Here is a 12,728-nt window from a genome sequence, read left to right on the forward strand (position 1 = left end):
GATCAGTACAGACTATAAAATGACAAGCTTGAGAATTTAGGCATCAGGTTTTCTTATGCTAGAATAAATTAGCCAATAAGGGTATCACACAAACTAAATACTTTCTGCACCAAACAATGGCAAAAACATTCTGCTATATACAGCATGTGAGATAATGCAACAGAGCAGTGGTGGAATATGGGGGGATTATATTTTGTAATATGTCCTTTTGGGGATACATTTACTATAAACATTTTTTACATTTTGTATGCAAATATTTATGATCATGAGCTTACAAATTTTGCTTAAAAATAAACCAGACACTGATGTTAAAGTCCCCACAGCAGCCATAAAAGTAAAAGGATAACCCCAAAAAAAGGTTTTTGGGGAGGGCAGAGCTTCATTATAATTGTGCCAGGGATGGTTTAAGGGGAGGGCAAACTGGGCCCCACCTTCTCCAGGGCACTAATTCATAAAATAGTAGGGGGTACAGCTGAAATGCTTTATATTTCCAAAGAGCCCCAATTTTTCCGGCCAGAACTCTAAAACTTTGCAATATATTTTTGCTTCTAATGCCAGATTTGGTTTTAATAGAGAGACAATACATAGTATGACCTCTGCAAATGGCATCTAAATACCACTTTCAAGTAACCTTCACATTTTTAAGTAACCTTCACATTTTTAAGGGTAGCTCCTAGGAGGTGGCAGTAAGTGTCTCTATCCATTGGAGAGGCTTATAGTGGCACAATGCTACTTAAAAGCAGGGGTGCAAATTAGGGATCAAGCAACAATTACACATTAGATCTGTTCCTATTCTATGGTGGTAAATGTTAGATCTCATTGTATACAGAGGTGAAATTTTATACATGTATAATAAGTGCATTGAGATGTTTTCACCTTGAAGTTGTAACTAATCTGAATTTATCTGTATTCATAATTTCTGCATTACTAACCTTACTGATCAATCTCTTTGTATTGTCTTTTATGCAATGTCAATGATGGGAATAATACTAATAATTATTAGGAGCATCATTATCTATTCTGTAATAAATGCACTGAAAAAGTTTACAAAAGTTAAAAACGCAACTTACAGATGAGCTTCATTTTCACTCTTATAATGGTAAATCCTCTTTATTTTATGCATTCTCATTATTTAAAATATCCAAATATCCAATATGACGTAACACATTGTCTTCTATTTCAAATCCAAGGTAAATGTGCTTTTTTTTAAATCTTTATATTGAATAAAGTAGGAAGACTTGATATAAAGGGTGAAGTGTTCCAAGAAAAATGAGTTTGTATGTAGTGAGATCATATGAAATCAAGATCCAAGGTAATGGGGTCCATACAAGAAGTGCTGGTAAAGGTGTGTGTAAATTTCAGTCCCTTTTCCTTCTGTGGCTTTTGCTGATCTGATGTGTGTTAGGGTCTGGGGCCCTGCAGACTGGGGCCACACCTCCCAAATTCCACCCACTGCTCTGGGTCTAAATGCCTTTCAGATTGCAATGCCAACAGACCTAAGCTATGTGCAGACACACAATACACAGTATATGTATGTATATATGTAAAGAATTTAATTACATTTCTATAAGGGTTCTCAAAAGAAATCAACAAAACATGGAATGGTAAATTCTAGAATTGGAATTCCAGCATTGATATTTTGGGCAGGTTGATGTGTCTTTGGCATATACAACGGGTGCAAAATTTTGGCACAGGATATCTGAGCATGCAAATTTAAAGATTGTAAGCTCTTCGGGGCAGGGTCCTCTCCTCCTGTGTCATTGTCTGTATTTGTCTGTGATTTGCAATCCTTATTTAATGTACAGTGCTGCGTAATATGTTGGCGATATATAAATCCTGTTTAATAATAATACTAATTATAATGAAACTCAAGCATCCAAAAAAGGTTTGTATGAGACAGTCTATGCCACAAAAAAGGTAAAAAGGTTCTTCTCTTGCTGCATGCAAGCTTCTTAAAATAAACCCTTGGATGCATATACACAAATCATGACTGCATGGACACAGAGGGCCCGGAGTGGCACAGGTCCCGACAGTCCCGGACAGGTGATGCGAGCCACCACAAGTGGACTGGACAGTGAACAGAGCAGCTATAGATCGGAGAAGCTGTGGTCAGGAGTCAGCTGGGTCAACAACAGGTAAGTATGGAGCAAGCTATAGTCAGAGGACATGTTCAATAGATAAGCTAGGATAGCCACAGGTGAGCAGGGACAAACCATGGTTAGAGGGAAAACCAGGTCAACAACAGCTAAGTAGGAGCAAGCTGTGGTCAGGTAATAGGTTGGGTCAGCAAAGGCTAAGTAAGAGCCGGCCATGGTCAGAAGAGAAGCCAGGTCAGCAACAGGGGAGCAGAACAAGTTGTGCTCAAGAAGGTAAACTGGAGCAAGCTAAGGTCAGAAGACAAGCCAGGTGATCAACTCCTAAGTAGGAGCAACCTGTGACAAGAAGACATTCAGGTCAGCAAAAGTTAAGTAGGACTAAGCCATGGTCAGAAAACAAGCCAGGTCAGAAACAGGTAAGCAGAAACAAGGCGTGATCCTAAGACAAGACAGGTCACCAACAGCTCAAGTGGTAGCAAGCTGCACCAGCAACAGGTAAATGGGTGTAGGTGCACAGGTTAGCAGAATCAGGAGCTGAGGACAGCTGAAGTACCAATTTCATGATTGGCAGTGCTTTTTTTGGGTATGGAAAATATTTCAGATTAAACAATTATGCTGATTGATTCTTTTCCTATTATTCTTTTTATTAATATCAATATTATTATTATTATTATTATTATTATTAATAAACAGGATTTATATAGCGCCAACATATTACGCAGCGCTGTACAATACAGATGACAGACAGATACAGACACAGGAGGAGAGGACCCTACCCCGAAGAGCTTACAATCTAGTAGGTAGGGGAATATACACACAAAAGGAGGGGGATGTCTTGAAATATCAAGTGTAACTGAGGAACATGCCAATGTCTAATGTTGGGGGGATAATATATTGCAAACTTTTTAGGTGCAATGAGCTAATGTTTCCAGCAAAAATAACTAATATATGTATTATTCTTGCTTAGGCTTTCTTATTCTAATTCATGTAAATGCTTTTAATTCCACTGAACTGATTACAGAGAATTTTATATTGTGCTAATGATGATTTTGTGTTTGTAGGGAAATAGCGCCATCCGGTGGCTCTGTACAATATAGCAATTAGATGGGGTGATATCCAATTAGATGGATATCACCCCACCATCCCAAACTCTATACTACAAAACAATAAAAATAGTCACTGGTTCTGCTTGTGATCTGATCTATTTCTAATTATTTCCCCTTTACTAACTTAATATAATTTGTTCTGCGTTATGCTCCTCTACCTCTGGAGGTAGAGGCAGAGCTTTGCTTCCCCATGTCAGAGCCTCCAGCATGGAAAACAGTGGACAACTCAGTAGTGACACCATCATATCTTAGTCTAAATCTCTTCATATTAGAAGTCGGAAATCCCTTAGATTTCACAATACAGATATACAGTTATAAGGATTCGGGTAACAGGAGTGGACCAAAAACTCAATTATTCCGGGTACTCATTAGCATTAAGACTTCTAACTGCTTACTAAAAAGTAACAAATCTCCAATTTTAAACCTAATTTCAAATTAAGGTAAAGCCAATCTGTAACTTCTGAATTAAAATGTATACGATATTTTATTTCAAGTCATTTTTTGTATTTGTGGATCTTTTTTTTTATTTTTAAATTTTATGGTGATCTTATCATAAAGGAACCTGTGCAAGACAACACTCGGCCCTGGTCTACCAATTGTTGTATTGTCACCCTTAAAATGCACTTTTACTGGAAGCCAAATGCAACTATGCCAAAGAGCAGATAAACACTGATGTCATCGTAAGGAATCCCACTTTAGGAAATGCCATGCAGCATTTATTGAAATGCAAGTATCCTAGATGTGGCTGATCAGCAGCAATATGATGCAAAAAAAAAGGACAAAACGTTTTTTTTCAAAGCAGCTGGGGATGATATACAGGTCTCTATCAAACTAACTCCCATCCAATTCAGATACTTTAAATTGGACAAATACATTTTTTTTAGAAAAAGAATCTCCAGACCGAATAACTGCTTTTCAAAGATTGTAGCATGCAGATATATTACCTTCCACCTACTGGAGTCTACTTGTGGTTATATTATCAATGTTCCTTCTGTGCTCATTTCCTCAGTCAGTGCTTATTTCCCTCTGCTGCAATTCTCAGCAATGAGCAGATCAGAGACCAAGCCCCAGGTGAGTGCACCCTGAATATTATATATATATATATATATATATATATATATATATGATAGATAGATAGATAGATAGATAGATTATTGGTTCTTAGACTATATACATAAAAAAATGTCGCCAGCACACTGTTGCAAGGTTCAAACTTTTACAGATGATAACATTTGCAACATTTGGATGTCACACAGGACTATGTGTGTTGTGATTGTGTGACATTGAACAAAAATATAATATTGTACTTGTCATCATTCCTCCTAGGTGGGCTTTACTTGTTCTCCATTCTGATACCAGCTGGCAGTTGTTACAGCACAAGGAAACCTTATATTGAATTTGGGTGGGTGTTATTGGTTTAAAATAATATAAGAATACATATTTATTCTGTGCTGTCACAGTCTTGGACTTAATTGATTCCTGGGCAAGTGGGGTCCCCAAATGCACAAAATTCCATCTCTCTGCACCTCTACTATTCTATAGTCATACACAAGGAGTCTCAGACACACAATACAGAAATAACTCTTATATATTACCGTATTATATACCTTTTATATATTACCTTCCCATGTACCCCACTCATTGTGCCCCTCTCCCCCAGCAGGATGATCACGCTGTGGTTTGTCGCTCTGATATCTTGGGGTAAGTCTTCCTCTGTGACCTTCTCCATATACATGAATGCATATATACATCATTCTGCAAAATAAGAAGGACAAAATGATGGTTCAAGTATTTATTAATAGAGGATATGTAGTCTCTAATGCTTTAAACAGAAGGTGAATATAGCTGCATTATAACATATGTACCAAAAACTGTTTCTATTGTCACAGCTGTGTCCTTTTGACAATTGGTGGCAGAACAAGTCATTGTTTTAGTAGGAACTGAAAGGAGAAATGTAGAGAGTTTCGGCCATCTGTCAGTGAATTACAGTCATTGACTGGAGAGGGATAATTTATAAATAGAGCCAATAATGTGTTTGTAAAGCCGAATCCTTAGTAAGTTAGGAGGAGAACCCCTGACAAGTTTAATTGTTGTCTATGAATTCTCTGGATTTGCTGCTTTGTTCTGTTGAAAATTTTAAGAAGACAGAAAGATTTTTTAGATCAAGAGGAAAGAATAAATCTTCAACTGGAGATACCTTTTATGTATTGAAAGGGGGTTCTGCTTTTTGGAGCCTCTAGTTGTATCCCCAGGAAAGTCATATATATTGATTATATTTGTTATGATTCTCCTATCCTATTGCAAGTCTACCAGACAGAATCTGTAGGGTCCCTCCTAATGAAATCCCCAAAATAGGTAGAGATCATGTGATCTTTGCCTAGGCTCTATATTACATAGGGGAGCTTGGAGACACCAAGAAAGAAATACTTTCTGTATCCAAATTAATAAAGCAATTTGGTACTGATGATAGGTATTGGTCATCGGTTGTATTGACAATTCTTGACACCCAGTCAAGATGTAAGAAGTAACGGCCTCCATTGGCTTTTATTACATGAAAAGTTTCCTATCACTTTCAGTTTGCTGTGGCCCCTGGCTCCCAGTGAGTTGTGATAAGTACTTTAAAAGTCCTCCATTGTGGATTATTGTTTCTTTCTTTTTTTCTAAACTCACCATCTTTTTTTTTATAGTATATCAAATAAATGTGTCCTATGGTGGAGCAGTAAAAGGTTTGGAAGCTCCACCATCAATCTTGCTTCCACTTCGGAGACAGTTTCAAATTCCTCCATCTGATGTAGAGTGGAAGAAAGAAGGGCAGTTAGTAGCTAGAACCAACAGGGGGCGCTGTAACTATGGCTCCAGTGAGACATCCCAGGTCTTCTCCAATGGAAGTTTGTGGCTCAGCCATGGTGGAAAAGAAGCAGAAGGAGGATACTCAGTGGTGGTTTATGATGTGGAAGGTCATCTCATCCACCGGGTGACCATTATGCTAAGGATTATAGGTAAGTACTGTGATGGAGCTCAGTGTAAATAGCATGTTGGGGTAAGGGCACACAACTAAGATTGACACAACTTGATAACCCTAACAGTAACTGTAACTTTAAGGATGAACTCCAAAAGAAAAAGGCCCAAATTAATTTAAGCAAGAAAAAGTAGATACCTGAATTTGAAGTTCTTTATGCAGAGGAGCTCAGACAAGATGTCATGCAACTGGTTCTGTAGAAAGCAGTTTTATCCAGGCTGGGGGTCCACTGAACAAGGACCCTGTGGCCAAGGCACAAATTTTAAATGATGGGCTTCATTGTAGATGATTTTGCAGGGTGCGGCTCAGACCCACCAGAGCAGACAGCTAGAGAGCAAACTATCACCATGGATTTGGGCGCAAGCCAAAGTTTAGCATGAGCAATGAGCAGGCGTAATCAGCATTAGGTCAAAATTGTTAAGCAGCAGAATTATATATGTGAGCACATGGAAGCTGAGGTGTTGCAGTCACCAGGGTTGCACAAAACTCTTGGGGTTATAGGAGACACTTGAAGGTTATGGAGATCATGGGAGGTTTTTGGAGGCATAGGTGACACTTGGGGATAATGGGGATCACAAAAGGCACAGCAGGTCACTTCTGTACTAAAGACCACTGGAGACAATTGCAATGGGCCCAACACTAGCATTGTGACATGATTTTTAAAATGCTGAGCAATGCACTGCTATATGTTTAAGGACACCACCCCAGTACATCTCTTTGCATCAACATTTGCCCATAGCCAAGGGAAAAGGTGGCCAAGAAGTCACAGTTTCAGTGGGTGTTTTAAACATTCTGTAGTTTAGGGCATTTAACTATTGGTCTGCTACGTCAAATATAGCATTACTTTCTATTACCAAATGTTTTTCTATGTTCTTTAATGCAGTTGGTCTTATTCTTAGTATTTTATGTAATGCGTTTATCTGGGACCAGTGAGCCTGTTAAGCCTCCTGAACCTGGTAGATTCAATGATGATTAAAGGACAGCTTTCGTTATAACATGGCTGTATTGTATTACAATGATAATGATGTTCAACTCCCTGTCTCTACAGAGATCCCTGCAAAGGAAATAATAGGGTCTGCTAACCCCTCAGTCCTCCTGCCTCTGGATTCAAAGTTTCCCCTTGAGCAGGTGGTTTGGAGGAAAGAAGATAAGCTACTAGTGGAGGTTACCAGGAGTATGTGTGTTAATGGCTGCAATGAGAAATACAACATATTCCCTAATGGAAACTTCCTTCTAAGAGGTTTCCAGAGAGAGGATGGGGGGAGATACTCAGCAGAGGGGTATAATGCACAGAATGACCTTATCCATCAGACTGAGATCATCCTGCATGTTTATGGTAAGAGCGGCAATTTGTCATGTATGTAATTGATGATCGTTAAACATTCACCAATTTTATGGTTTGAAGTAAAAGTGTTTTCTTTCATTTAGGGGCTAACCACTTGCTAGGGTTGGATAAAGGCTTAGGTTAGCTTTGGTTGGTATGGGCTTAGGGTTAGCCAGGGTTGTATGAAGTTTTAGGTTTAGCTAGGGTTGGATACGGGTTTGGGATTAGCCAGGGTTGTATGAAGTTTTAGGTTTAGCTAGGGTTGGGTGGATAAGGGTTTAGGGTTATCTATGGGTGGATAAGGATTTGGGATTATCTATGGGTGGATAAGGGTTGAGGGTTATCTATTGGTGGATAAGGGCTTAGGGTTATCTATGGGTGAATAAGGGTTTAGGGTTATCTATGGGTGGATAAGGGCTTAGGGTTATCTATGGGTGGATAAGGGCTTAGAGTTATCCATGAGTGGATAGGGGTTTAGGGTTATCTATGGGTGGATAAGGGTTTAGGGTTATCTATGGGTTTAGGGTTATCTATGGGTGGATAAGGGTTTAGGGTTATCTATAGGTGGATAAGGGCTTAGAGTTATCTGTGGGTGGATAAGGGTTTAGGGTTATCTATGAGTGGATAAGGGTTTAGGGTTATCTATGAGTGGATAAGGGTTTAGGATTATCTATGGGTGGATAAGGGTTTAGGGTTATCTATTGGTGGATAAGGGTTTAGGGTTATCTATTGGTGGATAAGGGTTTAGGGTTATCTATTGGTAGATAAGGGTTTAGAGTTATCTATGGGTGAATAAGGGTTTAGGGTTATCTATGGGTGGATAAGGATTTAGGATTATCTATGGGTGGATAAAGGTTTAGGGTTATCTATGGGTGGATAAAGGTTTAGGGTTATCTATGGGTGGATAAGGGTTTAGGGTTATCCATGGGTGGATAAGGATTTAGGGTTATCCATGGGTGGATAAGGATTTAGGATTATCTATAGGTGGATAAGGGTTTAGGGTTATCTATAGGTGGATAAGGGCTTAGGTTTATGTATAGTTGGATAAAGACCTAGGGTTAGCTGTGATTGGTAAGACCTTTGGGTTAGCTAGGGTTGGAGAGGGGTTTGGGGTTAGCTAGGGTAAGATAGGCACTTAGCGCTAGCTAGGGTTAGGTCAGATAGGCAGCTATCTTTGTGTTAATCATACCCGCAATCTGTTTTTAAAAGCCTTAACTGCAAGGTAAGGTTGCTTTGAAAATCTCAGCAAAGCTGCCTGAAGACTTTGTTATACGACCCAAAAGCTTGAATATATAAGGCAATATTTTATTGTGTGAAGTGCTGATGCTGATTCCCAGCTCTGACCAGCAATATTGTAATAATGTGACTCTTCAGGAAGAGCTTTCCCTGCTATTGGTGGTCAGAGTGTGGGGAGGTGTCATTGATTGGACAAAGAACAGGGCTGGTCAATAGGTACACAGTAGTAATCAAGAAAGTGATGGAGATATGGGGGATATTGATCATTTACCTGATCATGCACCTATAAACCAGTGTATTGTCTGAACTGTATTGAACTAAAAAACAAAATATTAAATAACTGGTAGGCTTTTTTTGAAGTAGGGATTCCATTTACAACTTTTTCACCCAAGATTCACCCTTTGTTTCTTTTCTTGTTTATTCTTTTCTGCAATAAAACCTACTCTTCTACCTGCCAGATTTCTGCTTATGGGCAGGGTTATGCCATCCATGGTTTGACAGTAAAGCTGGTTCAGGAATGACGTATCTGTAGGAAGACCAACCAAGAATGTCGGAGATGGTGATAGAGCAAAGAGGAAGGATGGCGGTTGTCACATCGCTGGAGGAGGGCACATTAGCAGGTAAGTATGTCATAAAGCATTTAGTTGCAAATTATTGGGGACCTGCAGTGAACTTCAGCTCCATGTTCAGATATGGTCTAAGCCAGGGGCCGACATAGGAAGGTACAAAGTGTGCCACTGTACAAGGGCCCTCAGCCAAGAGGGGCTCCCATGATGGCCCCAAATCAGTTCTGCACAGGCCTCCCCCCCATTGACTACGCCCACCATTGGTCCCAGCTTATGACTGCAGATGGATTTCTGGGGCTTCTTCCTATCATTTTACCTTATATATCCTCTAAATTCTATCACAGACAATAAGACATCGGAGCCGCTGCCTAAATCAGGACTGTCAAAGCCAGCCATCATTCTCATCATTGAGGGCGCCATCTTTTTTCTGGTCCTTGTGATGTCCATGGCATACCTGGGAAAAGTCCTGTGCAAAAGAAGAAAACAAAGATTGGGTAAGAAAAGGGGTGCACCATTGTTTTTTGTGCAATATGTATAACTAATAATAAGTATGACTCTGGTGGTCAATCCAGAAGAGCAGGAAAGGCAGATCCTTTGCAAACAATGTCAATATTGCAGCAAAACTGATTACTTATTGTAACATGGGCTGTTCATTTTTATCCGATACACTTTACATTGATTTTTGCTATAACCCGAGACAGCATTGACCCCTATAATATATTCCAGGTCGGATGATGAGGATCAAGCTACCTTTGTCTACAAGGACACAGATTCTACAGGAGAATGTCGGCACAGAGTCTGGTAGGAATGGGCACCAAAAGTGGGACATTTAGGAACAATGATAGAACATTTAAACTGAACTCAGCTCCACAATACTTACCTAGCCCAACTTTTATCCCCCTTTGTTGCATCTTATTGCTGATGATCTCCTGCATCTGCTTGGCAACCTCTACCTGTCTACATGTATTTCGGCAATGGGGCTACATGGCATTTCTCTTTGTGGGTCATCTGATGGTGACACCAGTGGACCATGTCTGCTTAACATGTTGAAATGGCTACTTGTAGTCAGGAGACAATGCAGGAGCACAATTGGAAGACAGTAGCAAAACTGTGTCACCATGTAACAGGAAATGCCTGAAGAATGACCCTCAAACCAGGATCACCAAGAATTATTTTAATAGAAGTCATAGAGTGAAAAAATAAAAAGCAATTTTTGCAATTGAATTAACATGTTAACTCCTATATGAAATTTAAAAAATATTTTTGCTTTTATGGAACACTGTACAGTGATTTGCCTAGTCAAGTACAGTCATTTGCCTAGACCCCAAGGCAAAAATAACCACAAGAACCTCAAGCTGTAATCCTTGTGACACTGACTTAACCTGTGCAGGTGATCCCCATAGACTTCTCTAAACTATCCCTCAGGTGTCTGCTATGACATCACTCATCTGTACCTTAATAAATTAACATGGCTTGATTATGTCACCACCCCCAGAATGTGAAAGAACAGGGAGGAGCAGCAGAAGACTGATTGGGTCATACCATTCTGACCCAATAAACACAATCTTTATCAGTACATGTGTGACTGAGTACTGCCCCTATTCACATGTAAATGTGAGAAATTTGTACATTTATCCATGCTATCTCCATCACCATATCTATGTAGTAAGCAATTATGTGCTGTTAATAATGATAGAAGAATTCATATTATATTAAAGTCACATAATGGTCATAAAGCAGGTCACACACTCATATGTGTCTTTGTATTCCAGAGGGAGCACAGAAGATCAGTATATACCATAGCCTGGAGGATCTGACCACCTTCATTCCAAAACCTGATACAAACCACCCAGGACCATCTGAGGCCCAATATCAGAAGGAATGTGTTCTATTTTCTGCAGTGTGCAACACTGAATCTGAATTCAATTCTATGATACAATAAGATGATCGTAAATTCCTTTGCCAGCACCAATGTCTTCTCCAAGGTCCAGCATTTTCAGCACTATCCAGTATGTCAGTATAATGGAACACGTCCTTCCATACTGGATCTGCACCAATTTCAATGATGAATGGTGTGACTCTATGATCATTCCTGAAACATTGTATCACATTGTCACCAATATAGTAATTTACCACTTCCATTCTCCTGTTTGTATATTAAAGTGTATATAACACCTAACAATCAACTTCTTTTATTTGTTCCTTATTGGTCTGTTAAAAATATCATTGAAAGTGTTTTGTTATATTGATTTGATGAGTGGAAAAAAAAACTTTACATTTACAAGTAGTGCATACCTTTGTCCACCTAATAAAGAATTAAAACTTATTTTAATTATAGTTAAAATTGCTCTATGCACCATCGGGCCATGGCACACCAGTGATTCTGACCTGTTAGTTGGCATCTGTTTCTTGCTGGAGAGTTGCATTTTGCAGCTAGGATGCAACCCTGTGGCAGCCCCATAGAGAATGAATACTTATTTTATCATTGTTGAAAGTGCACTGTGCAGCACTGGGGCCAATGCACACCAGTGAGTATGTTCTGTTAGTATGAATCTGTTCCTTGCTGGAGAGTTGCATTTTGCAGCTAGGATGCAACCCCTCCTGGACCTTTCAATGGAACCTGGATGAACCGTGTGCCATGAGATTTATAGGGTAGGTGTGATATCCTTGCAAAAATATTCAGAATTCTCTGCACTCAGTACTGAGATTTAGTGATGCACATCTGTGATCCTCTATTTATGCCTCAACCTTCTCTAGAATTACTCTGCTTTAAAAAAGTTAAATTTCAGAGCCTCTTAAAATGAAAAAAAAAATGCTTGTCTTTTTTCCTTCAATACATCACAAACCTGGAACAAGCATACCAATTGTTAGAATGTATATTCTCCTAGTGTGTTCAAAGTCAGATTGAAACTGAACCATCTGAATGATACAAACATGCAAAGATAAGACAAAGAATAGCAGCACCCACATTTTTCTCATGACAAATTGTACCTTTCACTATAATTAAAACAGCTCGCCGTGAATTCCTTTTGAATCGCTGACCCAGAATAAGGATGCAGCTCAGGTGTTCAGCTAATTGTCAGTTATTTGTTTCAGGTATGCAATTGCAGCTACTGAACCCAAAAGATCAGATTTATACCCAGGTAATTAGCATTCTTCATAATGCATTAAAGATTATCAAAAATATCTCGATTGAAGCCATAGGGTTATTTCCCGTACCTTTTCCCAAGTAGCCTGTAGTACTGTGCAGTGGAATAAAGTTTAATTGACTAGTAACTAACCTCCAGGTCTGATATTTTCTCAGCATGAAGTTGTGTAAAGTTTAAGAATTCAAGATTTTATAACAGCAGCATTTAAAACACAATTCTTGTTTTATATTAA

General features: G+C 39.1%; 1 protein-coding gene and 1 long non-coding RNA gene across 2 annotated transcripts in view; one reads left to right on the top strand and one right to left on the bottom strand.

Annotated features, from left to right (window-relative positions):
• The window catches only part of LOC140342333 (uncharacterized), a 20,893-nt gene extending 19,502 nt beyond the window's left edge, over window positions 1–1,391 (bottom strand). Inside the window, exon 1 of the long non-coding RNA XR_011923055.1 lies at window positions 1,071–1,391. This is a non-coding gene — a long non-coding RNA (uncharacterized lncRNA). The remainder of the gene's footprint in view (window positions 1–1,070) is intronic.
• Window positions 1,392–1,986: 595 nt separating this feature from the next.
• On the top strand, window positions 1,987–11,492 carry LOC140321851 (uncharacterized). The gene is made up of 7 exons (XM_072398629.1): window positions 1,987–2,135; window positions 4,212–4,273; window positions 5,890–6,201; window positions 7,270–7,557; window positions 9,692–9,841; window positions 10,074–10,148; window positions 11,120–11,492. Exons 1-7 carry the CDS (start codon window positions 1,987–1,989, stop codon window positions 11,287–11,289), a joined length of 1,206 nt encoding a protein of 401 aa, XP_072254730.1. The 3' UTR covers window positions 11,290–11,492.
• Window positions 11,493–12,728: the final 1,236 nt, after the last annotated feature.

The sequence above is a fragment of the Pyxicephalus adspersus genome, chromosome 1 (genome assembly GCF_032062135.1).
Source record: "Pyxicephalus adspersus chromosome 1, UCB_Pads_2.0, whole genome shotgun sequence".
NCBI classification, from domain to species: domain Eukaryota; kingdom Metazoa; phylum Chordata; class Amphibia; order Anura; family Pyxicephalidae; genus Pyxicephalus; species Pyxicephalus adspersus.